The sequence below is a fragment of the Camelina sativa genome, chromosome 17, assembly GCF_030686135.1.
Source record: "Camelina sativa cultivar CO46 ecotype springtype chromosome 17, ASM3068613v1".
NCBI classification, from domain to species: Eukaryota; Viridiplantae; Streptophyta; class Magnoliopsida; order Brassicales; family Brassicaceae; genus Camelina; species Camelina sativa.
Genome location: NC_141896.1, coordinates 36,690,522 through 36,706,542, shown reverse-complemented (window position 1 = coordinate 36,706,542; position 16,021 = coordinate 36,690,522). Strand labels below are relative to the sequence as shown.

At 35.5% G+C, this 16,021-nt stretch overlaps 3 protein-coding genes and 3 pseudogenes across 3 annotated transcripts; 1 reads left to right on the top strand and 5 right to left on the bottom strand.

The window, feature by feature from the left end:
• Window positions 1-968: 968 nt before the first annotated feature.
• Window positions 969-3,042, bottom strand: LOC109130012 (uncharacterized; annotated as a pseudogene).
• Window positions 3,043-3,394: 352 nt separating this feature from the next.
• On the bottom strand, window positions 3,395-4,501 carry LOC104758444 (putative B3 domain-containing protein At2g27410 pseudogene; annotated as a pseudogene).
• A 991-nt stretch (window positions 4,502-5,492) lies between these two features.
• On the top strand, window positions 5,493-6,389 carry LOC104759952 (putative CCR4-associated factor 1 homolog 8). Its single transcript, XM_010482813.2, has one exon. The coding sequence runs from the start codon at window positions 5,508-5,510 to the stop codon at window positions 6,387-6,389; it is 882 nt and encodes a 293-aa protein (XP_010481115.2). The 5' UTR covers window positions 5,493-5,507.
• Window positions 6,390-8,767: 2,378 nt separating this feature from the next.
• LOC104759951 (DEAD-box ATP-dependent RNA helicase 34 pseudogene) lies at window positions 8,768-9,246 on the bottom strand (annotated as a pseudogene).
• Window positions 9,247-11,301: 2,055 nt separating this feature from the next.
• Window positions 11,302-12,320, bottom strand: LOC104758443 (stress-response A/B barrel domain-containing protein DABB1). The gene has a single exon (XM_010481307.3). It carries the CDS (start codon window positions 12,141-12,143, stop codon window positions 11,499-11,501), a length of 645 nt encoding a protein of 214 aa, XP_010479609.1. The 5' UTR covers window positions 12,144-12,320; the 3' UTR covers window positions 11,302-11,498.
• A 2,044-nt stretch (window positions 12,321-14,364) lies between these two features.
• LOC104758442 (cyclin-dependent protein kinase inhibitor SMR9) lies at window positions 14,365-15,400 on the bottom strand. Its single transcript, XM_010481306.2, has one exon. It carries the CDS (start codon window positions 15,147-15,149, stop codon window positions 14,781-14,783), a length of 369 nt encoding a protein of 122 aa, XP_010479608.2. The 5' UTR covers window positions 15,150-15,400; the 3' UTR covers window positions 14,365-14,780.
• Window positions 15,401-16,021: the final 621 nt, after the last annotated feature.

Sequence of the window (16,021 nt, the reverse complement as noted above, 5' to 3'; positions counted from 1 at the left end):
TTTATCATTATTATTCATAAAAATATTTAATATTTTTAAATTTTAAAACAATATGTTTTGCAAAGTTGCATATATTCTACATAACATTTTTTGTTATAAGTTTTCATTTTGATGATTGTGTTTTTAGCAACAGTTTATGTATTCAAACTATTCTATTACATTCAAATAATTTCATAATGTATAATTTTAAATTTTAAATTAATTTTTTTTTTCTAAAATACTTCCCCCCGCGATGTCGTGGGGGTCTGAGTCCTAGTTATAGACAATAATAATCTGAGTTTGTAGCATTGTTTTATTATGATTTTGAGTTTTAAGATTTATGAGATCAAAGTGATGACAAATATACATTGAGAAAATTGTTCAATCTACTTTTATATATTTTGATAATCAAAACAAACAAATAAATAAAGATGTCCAAAATGCAAAAGTCCATAAGGAATAGATAATCTCAATTGGTTAAAAAAAAAAAAAAAAAAAAAAAAAATCCATTACGGGCCTGTAGCAGCAACTAATCTTCATGCCTATGAAGGGAATACCAAAGATTGTAAAGACAAAGGCTTGGGATGGTTAAAGATAGAGAGATAATTGAGGAAGGTGAAATCTCACTTGAAGAACTCATGGGATGTTGGTTATGAGGAATATGTGAATAGTCAAATAGTCTTTAACCTGATTTTGCCACTTTAAATATCTGAACCATTGAATGTTACACCATTTTATACATTTTCCAAAAGAACGTAAGAGCTTTTTAAGAGATAGGAACATGTTTGCATTTTGGATTTAGAAAGACACATAAGAGGGATTCTCTACTCATGTTTGCATGCGTAATAACAGCTCATCACTAAACTGTGTCAGGTGGTTTGTCTTCATAACAGTCCTCAAGGGATTAAACTCTAAATCTTACCAAAACGTTCAAGATGAAACCAAACCAATTGGAGTAAAAACAAGAAGACAAAAATTGAAACAACAGATGTCAAGATGGTTGTTTATAACTCATCTGAAAATTAAGTTCTTACACTCTCTGCAAACAGAAGAAGGAGGAGTATATTGGACAGATGAATCAATAACTTCTTTAGTTACTGTTTCATCTGACGACATTTACAACAAGTGTCATCAATCTCAAAATCCCTAATAGCCAAAGACTAAAAAGCACTAAAGTTCTCCAAGAAAAATTGCATCTTTAGGCCAAACAAAATGGAGAATTGTCAAAAATGTAGATCCTTTATGTACGTGTGATCCTTCTGGCGAGCATGATCAGTCCATAGATACATTCACCGGAAGTAGAAACACTAAAGGTCGCCGCCGTGGCTAGCTTCCGTAGGTGGGACGAGAGCAAAACAGAGTTTACCACTTCCAGATCGGAAAGACCAGAGAGGAAAGAAGTCGTCAACCTGAAACCCATTAGCAGCAACCACATGGTTCCAACCAACAACAAAGACATAATTCCAGTTTCCACTCATCTTCCACTTCCTCGATTCAAGGGCATGTTTTTTCATCTGAGGATCAACCAAATCAACACTCACACCTTGTTTACGAAGCTTCATCGCTTGTTCATCTATGATCCTTGTCTCTTCCTCTGTCAAAAAGTCTGGATTTTTAACTTGCTTGAAAGGAACTGAGAGACGTCCTTGAATTCTACCGAGATCAGTCTTGTACAGTTTCCTCGTTGAGATCAGCTTCGGATTGTATCCCTTCTCTTCTCTCCTCATCACTTTCAAAAGCCAATCCGGTGGACTCGTTTGAATTGGTTCCGCCTCTAGAGGACGAACGATTCTGTGTTTCTTGCGACTTATGATCTCCTCCGTATTAATCTGAGGTAGAATACCTGAGCTAGCTGGTAACTTAGTAGAACCCATGTGAGTGATTGGGAGAAACTCACCGTTGCCAACCATGACAGCATCTGATCCTTCATAAGGGCTTACTTGTTGCAGGTTGTGAGGAGAGTTGGTGACATGAACCGTGGAGCCAGAATCAGGAACCCATTCATGTCCAGAATTAGCAGAGACATCAGTGATTCGCATCGCCATTAGAGCAACTGGTAAGTCTTCATGTTGATAGCTACTGTTGTATCTGTTCCAACATTTGAGTGCTGCATGACCCGGCTTTCCACAAATCTGACAGACAACCTTGTTCTCTGTATTGTAGCCTCCAGACGAGCTAGAACCCTGAGTGATTTGCTGGTGAAAGCCTCTTCCTTTTGTTGAGTAGAAGCCACCTCGTCCGCGAGAGCCACCAGACCTTCCATTTCCTCTGCCTCTACCGGAATGACTGGTGTAAAAGGCCATATGAGGTGAGGGTTCTTCACTGGTCGTATAGCTGGAGAGTCTATCAGCAAAGCTTGTCAGCCGAGACACAACATCATCAAAGGTAGGTGGAGGGATTAGATCTATCATTCCTTCAACTGAAACCTTAACAGGCTCATACTCTCTGCCTAACCCTCTCAACGCAGCAAATATCTTCATTTTCTCGGGAACAAGACTGCCTATGGACGCAAGCTGCTCACAGACATTCTTGATGTCTCTCAGGTCATAGACTTATCTTTTATCTCAGACCCTTGTAGTCTACCTTGCAGTTCGAATAGGCGAGAAGAAGATACCTTGTTGAAATGATTCGCTAAAGCTAACCACACGTCTTGTGATGTCTTGGTGCCAGACACTTCTGCTAGAATGTCTTCAGAAAGAGAACCAAGCAGCCACGCTCGCACGATTTGGTCTGCTTGGAACCACTCAGCATAGTCTGGATTTGGAACGGTAGTGGCTTTGCTCGTTGGATGAGTCACTGGAATGACTTCAGGCGGAGCTGGAATAGACCCATTCACAAACCCAAGTAAGTTCTGCCCAGAAAGAAAAGATTCAAACTGAGCTTTCCAGGATATGTAGTTCTTTTGTGTCAACTTGAGTGTGACACAATTTGTGATGTTTAGCGCAGGGTAAGAGTAGAGATCCATGGATTGATTGACCATGGATATGCTGTGCTCTGATACCATGAAGAACTAAATGAGGAAGATAAGCAACATGATTTTGTCTTTCATTATTTTCTTTAAGGTTCAACGGTTACATCACTATTCATATATATATGGGTGAGATTAGGTTAACATGTAGCCTCACCCTCTAAACATTGAAACCTATTGGTCAACACAATTTCCTTATTGGGACAGCTGTTCATGTTGCTTTTGCTTTTAGGAAGTTTCTGGAATACTTCCTTCTTCTTATCTTGTTTCTCACTTGTGTGTTGTTTTGCAGTTGGGCTTGCTATCTCCTTGGTGGGCTTTGCAGCTGCTGGACTCGATTCTGTCTTCTTGGGCCGCCAAACCATCTTGTTGGGCTTAGGTCCATCAGCTGACTTCACCTTGTTACTATCGGAAGAGGAATCGATCGGATCTTGATTCTTCAGTCTCGATTCTCTTTCTTCTTTCCTCAAGCTATCCGAGTGTGAGATCGCAGATCCTCTAGTACATCCTACGTGTGATCCCTCTGGCGAGCATGATCAGTCCATAGATACATTCACCGGAAGTAGAAACACTAAAGGTCGCCGCCGTGGCTAGCTTCCGTAGGTGGGACGAGAGCAAAACAGAGTTTACCACTTCCAAATCGGAAAGACCAGAGAGGAAAGAAGTCATCAACCTGAAACCCATTAGCAGCAACCACATGGTTCCAACCAACAACAAAGACATAATTCCAGTTTCCACTCATCTTCCACTTCCTCAATTCAAGGGCATGTTTTTTCATCTGAGGATCAATCAAATCAACACTCACACCTTCTTTACGAAGCTTCATCGCTTGTTCATCTATGATCCTTGTCTCTTCCTCTGTCAAAAAGTTTGGATTTTTAACTTGCTTGTAAGGAACTGAGAGACGTCCTTGGATTCTACCGAGATCAGTCTTGTAAAGTTTCCTCGTTGAGATCAGCTTCGGATTGTATCCCTTCTCTTCTCTCCTCATCACTTTCAAAAGCCAATCCGGTGGACTCGTTTGAATGGGTTCTGCCTCTAGAGGATGAAAGATTCTGAGTTTCTTGCGACTTATGATCTCCTCCGTATTAATCTGATCATTGTTCTTGAACAGGGTGACGCAAGAAGAAGACGAAGGTTCCGATTCTGATGCATTAGGGTTTTGTAGTACCGATCTTTGTTGTTCGATCACACGTGTCCATGGTGTTACCGTCTTGCGAGAAGAAGGTGATCGGTGAACTCTGTTCTTTCTCGGTACTTTATCGCCAAAGATTCTTGCTTCCATCTCTGTTTCTTCTTCGCCAGTGGTATTTGATTTGTCATCGTCGTGAGGACCGTACTCTTGATCGTAAACCATGGCAGCGACATACAACAATATGTCGAGTTTGGACTGTGAAACAACCCTAGGATCATCGGAGTTATCCATTGTCTTTCGATTCTCTGGAAGACAAGACGAAACTTTGAGAAGAGGGATTTTTTTCTGTACCGTTGTATGCACGCTACGGGAAGAAGGAAGAACTAGAGAGAGAGAGAGAGAGAGAATGAGAACGACAATGAGAGCGTAAAAGGAAAAGAGAAGCGTTGTTGTGGTGTATCCGTGTATGTAAACATATATATAGATGACGTCATGTTTGGTTCTTCAAAGATCACACTAAATCTACTAAAAGAACTTCTAACCCTTTAATTAGTTATATGACCGTTGTGTGATTTTCCTAAAATTTTAATCATGTGGCTATACTAAGAAAAAATTACCAATGTATATATTAGTAATTTTCTTTATATTATTTTGTTGATTTGTGACATTTAAATTTATTTCTGTTGATTAATATTTTTAATTATGGTGTACTACTGTATTAGATATTAGTATTAAACACAATTCATTTTATTTACACCATTTTGAGTAAATTGTATCACAATTAGAGTAGATTTCGATTCCGGCTATTACTTTGAGGAAACCTTGGACGACTGCTGCAAGATGAGCACTTGTGCCTCCGATTAACCAAAACTGTTCATTTCTCCACCATTCTTCCAGTTCGATTCCTGAGCAAACTTTTTCTGAGCAAATGCAAGACTTTCAAAAGTGATGACATATATTGAGAAAATTGTTAAATGACTTTTCTATCTTTTAATAACTAAAAATAAAAAAAAAATAAAGAAATTCTACTGAGAAGAGTGAGCTATCTGTTTCTAAAATTCTATAATGGAAAAGAAATTCTCTAATTGTAACAAAAAAAAAAAAAAAAAAGTTTCGAACCTCCCTATCTGTTTTTGTAAGAGAAATTGGTATTCATGTAATTATCAGAAAAAAAAAAAAAAAAAAAAAAAAAAAAAAAAAAAAAAAAATCCAAACGGTCATATAAAGTGGGGAATAATAAAATCAACAATACTGGAAAAAGGAAATTTTCCTTTTTTCCAAAAGTAATAAAACTATATATATTGTTTTGTTCTCTCAGATATTAGTATTTTCTCTTTGCTCGTAAAAAAGAAAGAAAAAAAAAAAGAAAAGATGAGTACGATGAAAAATTGCCGTGAGATTTGGAGTTGGAATCGTAACGAAGAGATGAGTTCGATCAAAGATTGTCTAAGAAACTACCGTTTTATAGCGTTTGATACAGAGTTTCCAGGTAGTCTAAGAGATACACCACAACACGCTTCGGACGATCAACGGTACACCGACATGAGCTTCAGCGTAGACAGGACGAAACTGATCCAATTAGGTCTAACTCTGTTCGACAGCAACGGAAGAGTCGGTGGAACTTGGGAGATCAACTTCTCTGATTTCGGAGATGTTGAAGACGCGAGAAACGAGAAATCCATCGAGTTCCTAAAACGCAACGGTCTAGATCTGAAGAAGATTAGAGCCCAAGGAATTGAAATCGAGGGTTTTTTCAGCGATCTCTCTTGGATTCTGAAGAGGACGAGGAACATCACTTGGGTTACGTTTCACGGGTCGTATGATCTCGCATATATGTTGAAGTGTTTCACCCGAGGAGAGTCTTTACCCGTGACTCCTGCGATGTTTGCAAAAGCCGTAGCTAGAACCCTCGGCTCTGTTTTTGATCTTAAAGCTATCGCGGGTAGATACGAAGGGCTTGGTTGCCGTTTAGGTTTAGAGCATCTAGCTGATGCGTTGGGACTTGACCGTGTTGGTACTGCTCACCACGCCGGTTCAGACAGCGAATTAACCGCTAGGGTTTTCGTTAAGATGACTAAGATCTTCCACGATGTGCAAGAGGCTGAAGGCTTTGTTTATGGACTCGACTATAGAATCATCTCTGATCGTCTAAAGCACAGACAACAACAGATCCACCTTGGGATGATGACCAGATGCTACGGTCCACCACCACCACCGCCGCCGTTTCCGCTACTAAATCCGATCTTTGTTCCTGGGTTTCCTCCTTTTGGTGATTTTGGCTTTGGGCCTAGCTTATGTATGTATTAAATCTCAAGGAAAACACTGCTTCATTAGTCTTTACCTTAACTTTGATGTGTTTAGTGTTAGTCGACAACACATCTCCTCATGTAAATTAGTAGTATTGTCTCAGTTGATGTATCTGTTTGTATCCGATTTTGATGAAAAGATGAGTTTTTTTTTTTAATTGTTTAATTCCACACTTTTGTCTTTCTTTCTTGACAATGAAGTCTCTTTGAGAGCTAAAATTTTTATAACTATCTCAACTCTCAAGACATGTTTTGTGTAATAAGATAGTAGTTAAACATAAAACAAGACAAGAAGTTTCTCTGCAACCAGATCACTCACTCAGGGTATATATGGTTTCTCCCAAAAATCAAGAATACAAATGTATTAGATCAAGATGTGCTTACTAGTTACTCCACCCCTTAAATTAAAGTACTAGCTGCCATACTTAGATCAAGATCACCATCCACGTCATCACATCAATTACTTTGTCTTATCCCCTGAAACCGGATTAAATCATTGTGAAGGCAAAACTAGGTACTTAGTGAAGTGTCATGTTGTCAAGTACTCATAGCCAACACAAACAGTCCTTCACAGCATTAACATCAGTTTTATTCTCTCTCTCTCTCACTTTCATGTAACTGTAAGACGAAGATTAGACAAACCAATCAACCATTTTATCTGATTTGGCAGACGAATCACAGAAACTGACAAAAGAAGCTTACAATTACCATCAGTCTCATATACATAGATACATTTTATGTTCTTTTGAAGTTGATTAGGAGTAAGGACTAAAAAAATAAAATATGTTTGCCTAAAACCATTGCCTCTGTAACTCTGTTCAGACCATAAGCATGTTACAGTGATTGATATGTACCAATTATTTCTCTGCAAAACATGATTCCCTTGCTAGCTTCTAGGATTTACTCATGTGCACTGAGATCAAAATCCTCTGAATCACTTGAATCAAATGCAGAAACTGAATCTTCTTTGCTTCATAACCTGAAACCCTTTTGATTCAACCTTGCCCTTACAACAATCTGTTTCAATAAACCAGAGCCTGAACATAACCTTGTTCGATTTCCTATCATGTCTCATATCAGCAAAACTTTGTGATAACCATGAGAAAAACATGCACAGCTACTTGATGCACTTTTTTTTGCTGTAACCTCAACCTGCAATGCTTCTCAAGCATGCGAAACTTCGCAACGCCAACTTGTAAGCTCCTGAGGCAAAACCCAGCCTTGCAACCACTCCAAGAAGTTAAATGGTTGCGGACCTTGCTTTTCCATCTGTGCCATGTAGTTTGTTCTGTGGCTTTGTTCTGTGGACATACTAGATACTCAATGTCAAAGCTTGATTCAACAGCCTTCTGTTGCAGAATGTGTTGAACTGTTTGCAGATCGAATGTAAATTTCCAAGAGTCTAAACTCTTTTCCTTCTGCATCAGAAGAATTGATTTGGTATTGTTCATCACATAAACAACTTCAAGAATAGTCTCAGGAACTAATAAGAACACGCCAGTTCCATTAGTGGACTGAAAGTTCTGAAATAGCCACCACAGAGGTTCTGATTTGTCCTGCAACTTATAGTTCTGGTGCTTCCTCACCCATCTAACAAACTGATCACAGATACGCTTACCCCACAAGCCAAACACACAAAATCTCATCGCTACTTTTAAACCATCCAGTTTTATGTAAAGAATCATAGTAGCTTCAACTATAGCCTCTAATGATTGGCTATTCGCATCCTTGTTCTTCCAACAGTGTCACACTAAAAGTAGACATTCTTACCATCTGTAGAGATTGACACATGATGTGAAGCTTGGTCGAACAGCTCCCACAGTTCTCTGTTTATATTTGAATATCCAAGACTTAGAACACTTCTTTGGTTTCCTTGTGACAGTAGCTACAATTGATTTCTCTCACCAAGATAAAACTTGTCTTGTAAATATGAAACTTCTCTGGATGTTCGTATGGGTTTAGTTCTCCATTTATGCCAAAGCCGGTACAGTAAAATACCACAGAGAAACTGTGTCTGCTTGTCGCCTAACTGATTTGAAACAGTCACAATTGGCAACAACTTCCCGGTGTATAGAGGAGTAGGAGCAAGCAGTCTAGCGTCAGAAAGCCATGTCCCTTTCTCGACATGCGGAGCACTCTGCATTTGTTTTCTCACTGACAAATATACACTCATGTCCACAAGTGGGAAGTACCATCTGTAGAGATAGACACATAAAGATATATTCCATGTTTGAGAGTTTTTCCTGCAACTTCTCATGCATATTTGTATAAGCTTCCCAAACATTGTCCCCTTGTAAAATGTGCTCCAACACAGCCTTTATCCCACAATCTGCAGCCTTTATCCTTCTTCAACTTCAGGCTTCATTGAAACGAAATCTTTTAGACAAGATCAGCTGGCATCTCGCGGATTTTAGTACCGTAATGCTTCTCAATATCCTTAAGATCAAAACGACCAGGAGAATATTGCAAAGTACCGTAATGCTTCTCGATATTGTCCGAAGATTTTACAAAGTTAATGGCTACACCTTCACGACCAAAACGACCAGCTCGTCCAATACGATGAATGTAAAGCTCCGGGTTGTTGGGTATATCATAGTTGATGACATGAGAAACCTAGTAGAATAAAGATTACTAATGTCAACTTCAAAGTTTTCTCAGTGACACTGATAGTTAAAAAGAGAGAGAAAGAGAGAGAGAGAGAGATATCATACTGTTTGCACGTCGATCCCTCTTGCCCATACATCTGAGGCGATTAAAACACGGCTTTTAAATGACCGAACCTGGTTCATGATTTCATCTCTCTCCTTTTGACGTTTGTCTCCATGCATTGATGAAACTACGAAATTGCTACTCCTCATCTTCTCAGTAAGCCAATCCACCTTTTATATATATATACATAAGGTTCTTATTGCAAGCTTGGAGTTTGAAGACGAAATTGTCGGGAGAATAACTGAAGAAAAAGTGTCTGGAATGAGAAGAAAGGGTTTTAGGTAGGGGTTGTTGGTTATTGTATAATTTTATGGTTCAATTCAATTCATCAAAATAAACCGGCCCTTTTTAATAACCGGGTTTAGAGTTCGGAACTCGCGTACCAATCTGGAAAATTAAGGATTGGCTAAATTAATAAAGGTTTTAAAAAGTTGAGGTATTAGCAAATGATTGGCTAATTAACTAATTCGAAATCAGTACGTATTACATTTACAATTACTCTTCTAAGCTGATCATGTCAGAATAATTAACGACCAAAATAAGCACCTCGCTAATTAGCCTATTATTATGATTAAAATTTTGAATAAAATTCGAAGTTATAAGTTTCTGACGCCGTTCACGTATAATTTAAACAACTAATCTTTATTGATATTTTTGAAATTTAAGAATTTTTTATATCAAAATATTAAAAGGAAAAAACAAGATATATTATAAATAAATAAATTTGTTAAAAATAATATAAAATTAAACGATTAATCACATAGCTGCAATGTACGTCAGGTCGTCAGCATTTATTTAAATTAAAAAAATTGTAATTTAAATTTAAATGAATAAATGCTATTATGTCAAACAAATGAATATCCTTTTTAAAAAAAAAAAAAAATCAGTTATCAACACAAAGAAAAATACGTTAATGTTAGAGTTAAAACTTGAGTTTTGTTTTCGATTAATTAATAAAAAAAAAGGAAAATCACTAAAAAACAAAACACCAAAATTTGCAAAGAGAAGTTAATCTTATGCTATGCAACATGCTATGCTAAATTTTTACTAGATTAAAAATCTGAATATGGTGACTTAAAGATGATGGTAGTTTTAGAAAGGAAAAATATTTTATTGTAAATTCCATGATTGTTTTTTTCCTTTCTAAAACTACCATCATCTTTGAAAATAGACAATAGCATTGTTGGCCATCATATCATATTTGCATCATTAGAAAATAGACAATAAAATAAATAAACTGGTCAAAACATAGTGATTGATGTAAAGCATGAGTCTTACGGTTGATACAATTTGAAATGGACAACAATCCTCATAAATTATGAAAATGTTTTAAGAAAAACACAAATATTCAAATGTGTACATCTTTTGTTATATTAATTTATTAATTTTTGCCAAAATATATCTTAATGTATATTTCATAGAAATTGTTTTACGAATGGCAAATAAACAAAGAAATTTTCTAAATACATTTAAAATATATCTAAATTTCAAATCGACATACTATTCGTTGATAGATTATAATTCTGAATGAGTGGATGCCATGGATGAAATGAAAAAATGTTTTACATATATCCTAATAACTTGACAACCATTTGTCCATACAGCGAAAAAGTATTCCCTAAACTATGGAAATGCTCTGACAAAAAAAACAAATATGTCGAAATTGATATGTATTTTGTTAATTTAATCTCTCAATTTTTGTCAAAATCAGTTATTGTTATTTTTCCATGCTCTATAGAATCAGTTATTGTTCCATTTCTCTGTAACTTTGAATTAATGTCTCTGTGCAATGGTGTTCATTGGTTGAATGAGTTTCATATTCTCTTTTCAGGTTTGGACCCTCTGTTTTCTACTTAGCAGTATGTCTCTCTGTTTTTTAGTCAAACCAAGCATGGAGTATTGAAACTAAAGCTCTTGTGAAAGTGACGTTCTTGTTTGTCTTATCGGAACCAAAACATTGAAACCTTGTGTTAAACCTTGTGTTGTTTCTTTTTAACACTATGATAAAATCAAACTTTCTGTTTCATGAAATTTAATTTTTTTCTTAAGAATTCCATTAGCAATTTAAACCATTGGAGGAGACAATACTTAAGAACTCCTACTCAAGTTTTTAAGTTTGTTAAAAACAAAATTTATGCTTAAAAAATGGTATGAACCCCATTTGGAGTTCTAACCAATAAAGATGGTCTTAGACCTAGTCCAACTGATAAAACCAACCAATTAAAGACTTCAAAAGTATTAAACAGGGATCTCACTAATGGGCCAACAATGGGTTTCATGAAAAAGCCCAATAATGTGTTTTTTTTTACTATATTCATTTAATGCATACGGCGACGAACCACTGTAATACGCCGTCGATTTTACAACCGGAGACTAAAGCCGTCATCATCTTAATCACAACTCACACAGAAGCAAGTTTTGGAGGCACTACGAACTCAACAACAATGGTATCATCGAGATAATCACGAATCTTATCATTTTCCAACTTCACCGGAGCCTCGATTTCGCCCAAATCCATAAAATACGAAATCGAACTGATTGAGAAACCTTTAGCTCTACCCGGAGAGAAGTTTTCTCCAACAGTGATCTGATCGCTTCCTTTAGATTTCTCCTTAATCACTTCCATAATCTCCGATTTCGCCTCTTCCGTGACGTTCTCTTTCACCTTCACAAGCGTGATTTTACCAATTGAACCAGGAGGCGGAGCTAGGATTCCGGGAACTTGATCGGCGATCCAATCAACGGCCAAGACGTCTTCACGGATCGATTCCGATTCCTTGACGACGCGGACGTGATCGGGATGAATTGCGTAAGCGTCGAGGTCTTCTTTAGATCTGTAACGGCTATGAAGGACGTGAGTGAAGGCGGCAGAAGCAGCGGAGGTGGAGCTAAGGCGGTGGATTGAACCGCATGAGAGGTGAAGCACCTGGTCGAGATTGATGAGTTCGTTGATGCCGTTGACCATGGAGCTGATTTTGTTGGAGTCAACGTCATCGTTGTTCTTGAGCTTGAAGAGGACGACGTGCTCGACGATCGAAGAAGACATGGCCACAAACCACGGATATGGGATTTGGCGATTTGGTTTCGTATTTGTGATTTTTCTAAGAGAAACTTATCTTTATTGGGCCTTAATGGGCATCTTCTTAAAAAAGCCCATAATGTGTGTTTGGTTGTGAGTGAAAATGAAACCTTGGATTCTTGAAAAGTTTTTTAATCAGCTTTTTTTACATGAAACGTACGATTAGCTTTATACTTTATTTGATTAGTTGATTTGATATATCTAAGCAAGGAGTATTATATAGTTTTAAATGATTATTATATTTGTATTTAGTTAAAGTTTATTTTTTGGGACGACGTATAATTAAAATAATACAAAGACAAAAAGAGAGAAAACCAAAAGAAATTGATGGACGTAAAATCAAATCCTCATTCCAATGTGTTTAATTTTTCCTCCACTTTACCTAATTCGTTTTTTGTTTGCAAGTGTGTGTGTGAATCGTGTGATACTGATATCCTTCACGACACACGTGCGAGTTTATATTATACCCACCACTACCACCTATACGTAGGTTTACCTTAATTAATTACTTTATGATATAAGAAATATTATTGTAACGAATGGAAGAACTTCATTAAGTATGATTTAAAACTAGCTAGGCCACCTTAGCTAGCTTAGCCATATGAGCCTACATATAATAGCCACTCGGGACTTGAGAGTGTACACGCAGTCCCAAATACGCAGTTAAAATATGTTGAAAGTTTTGCTTTTATTTTGTGAAAGTAATATTTTGGGTAAAAGATTATTAATTCATAAACAAAAAAGTAAACTATAATGAATAAATGAAATATAAAATAACAGAAATATAAAATATTTAGAGAGAGTCTAAGGACATCTCCACCAAGGAGTATTCATCAAAATATTCATAATAAAAAATTAATATAAAGAAGGGAGAGAATAAAAAAGGAAGAGGATCGATGTTCAGATTACTTTAGGAAAAAACGGTATTAAGAATTTTATGACAAGCGTCATTCAATTACTGGTTAATATTAATAAAAATTAAAAATATATAAGTTTAATTAAAATACTAATTTTTTTTTTTAAAGTAACCTTGTATGGTTTCGTTAATGATGGTCTAATGGAACAGAATGAAAAAAAAAAAGAGAAAGAATCTAATAGAATGTTGAAAAAATAAAGTAAATCGTATATAGTATTAAATCGATTTACTTTTTATAAAACTTAATAAATATTGTAAAATGAAAAATTGTTTTAAATTATATTGGCAAACCGGTTTTTTTTCTTTTTGTGCAAACCGTGTTTATGATTGCTTTTCTACTGAAGATTCTCCCATCGATGTTGTACATACATTCTCAAGTGACATATCCATTGACGTAGGAAACGAGTAGATTATGCACGGAGAGGTATAAGTTTTCTATTTTCAATCATGAGATTCGTACGTCATGTTATGATTTATCCACATTATTGAGTTCTGAAGATTTTATAGCAATAATTCGAAAAAAAATAAATGATGGCCAAACGAATTATTAAGTTACGTAGATTATATGTATATATATTTTTTTTTTGGGTGCCAAATTGCATAGATAATAGCACAGATGTTGTGTCGTCTTCTTACCTACTCTATTTATAGATATAGTTTTGGATTTAGACAATATTTTATAACATATAATTATTAATTTTGCTCTTAAAAGGAAGTGCGAGAAAAAAAGAAAAGAGAAAATGATGAGAAAAGCCGCACGAGTCCTTTCATTGGATTCCCTTCCCTTCGAAGATGTTATGGTCTCAGCTCCGACCATTTTGCCATCCCTTCGTTAAACATATATCCTTCCCCAAAAAAATTACACAAACAAAGTTCAATTTATATAGTTTACACAGCACAAATAGTTAGACGCAATTTTAAAAAAGTTTCAAATAGATTTGAAGAATTATATATTTCTCAACTTTTATAAGCTTTAAATCAAATAAGAAACAGTTAAATCTTTTTGTAATAACTTTGGATTACATCCAAAACTTTTGTATACATATTATTCTTCATCCACTATTTTTTTTTGTTTTTTTGGCTTTGGTAACTTTTTTTTTTCTTTTTATTATATCCAGCTTAAAAATATTTTGAATTTGAGCTCATCACTGACTCGGGTAAAAAATGGTATCAGTTCATCAATCTTTTATGTAACCCAATAAAAAGGAAAGCAATAGATTCAGAAGTACCATTTATGGAGTTAATTTGTTTGAATGAGGGGAACCAATAAAGTATGTATAAACGATAATCCAACTCGTAATAAACTCAAACAAAAATTACAAACAACAAAAATGCAAAGCTAAGAAGCCTCAAATGTTAGGAAGCACCAGTCAATTACAGAAAACAAAAATACATAACAATCAACTATAAAAATAAAAATAAAAAAGAGGTAGGGTATTTGATTAATTATACCCTACCACAAATTCAAACCCACCTAACTCAAAAATTATCCCAAAAAAAGGAACAAAGAGAGGGAGAAAAGCAAAATAAGAAGAAGAAGAAAAGAAGCGAAACATCACACTACACTCTCGATAATATACTTCAATATTATTGTATTTTAATCAAACTAGAAACTTTGAGATATTGATAATACTATATATATATAATAATAATAATAATAATCACAAAACCCTAATCATACACTTAGCTTATTTATTGATTTGTTGACCAAGTGCGAAAACGAAGAACATCTCTACATCTGGAGATGCAAAGAAAGCTATTTGTCTTCTCCTCAAAGCACAGTTTTGTCCCACTTTCTGCTTCTTCGGCGCCGGCGGACACGTGAGCATCTCCGGTATATGTGACTTCTTAGACTTCGGTGTACAACATCCACTCTCCGGTTGGAATGAAGATGGCGTGGCCGTTGATGTGGGTGAAGTAGTAGGTGAAGATGACGTCGAAGTGACGTCACTATTGATGATAGTACTACATGGAGGAGGAGATGGGTTCTTGTAATGGATTCTTTTACTTCTTCTTGTGGTTGTTCTTCTTATTGGTTTCTTTCCTTTTGATGCCATTTTTGAGACGAAAATAAAAGAGAAAGAAGAGAAGAGAAGAGAGAGAGAGGGAGAGAGCAAAAAAAGGAAGGAAATGGGTGAATGTGAATCTATATATGAGGAGTTTGTATAAAAAACCTTACTTAGTGGGAAGTTTTACTTTAAAATTTTGACTGGAAAAAGTTTCAATGAGAGGAGAAGAAAAAGCCAAGAAAGGAAAAGGTAAAATAAAAGAGAGATTGGCTTAGTATTTGGAAACTAAAGAGAAAGGGTTTCTTTTTGATATCAATGCATGTAAGTCACTGTGAAAGTGTGAAATGGGTACGCTTTATTTTCTTCTTTTCGTTTAAATATTCATATGTTGAACAAACATAATATCATAAAGTAATACTAGTCTTCTAGAATTATCAATTATCTCGTTATTCACAGTCGTTTAACACTTTTTGCTTAAGTCCATTTTTCTATCCATTTTTGATTTTTTTTTTTTATAATCAGAATGCTATTTCTATGATAAAACTGAATATGAATTTTCTGATAATTTAAAATATATATCAGCAACTCATCCTATTGTGTATTATGTTTGTAAATGATGTTTGAGAAAAAAGGTTATTATTTAATTGGTTACGTTGTCCCATAATAAGCTAAAGGAATCTATAGATGCAACATATCAAGAACAAGATAAAGGGAAAACAAACTAGCATGTAGATCTCCTTTTAACATTTACCAATATAATCTTTTCAACCGAATTATGTATAGTATTAAAATAAGAAGAAGACCCTTTTCTCATAAAAAGATGGTATCAAATTACGGAAGAAATTATTTGTTGTGAATTATTGTTTCAGATGCATTTTATGTTTGCGGTAAAAGACAAACACTAAATATATGTGCCATAA

Coding starts and splice junctions, on each gene's coding strand:
- LOC104758442 (XM_010481306.2), bottom strand. CDS start 15,149: ATGGCATCAAAAGGAAAGAAACCAATAAGAAGAACAACCACAAGAAGA.
- LOC104759952 (XM_010482813.2), top strand. CDS start 5,508: ATGAGTTCGATCAAAGATTGTCTAAGAAACTACCGTTTTATAGCGTTT.
- LOC104758443 (XM_010481307.3), bottom strand. CDS start 12,143: ATGTCTTCTTCGATCGTCGAGCACGTCGTCCTCTTCAAGCTCAAGAAC.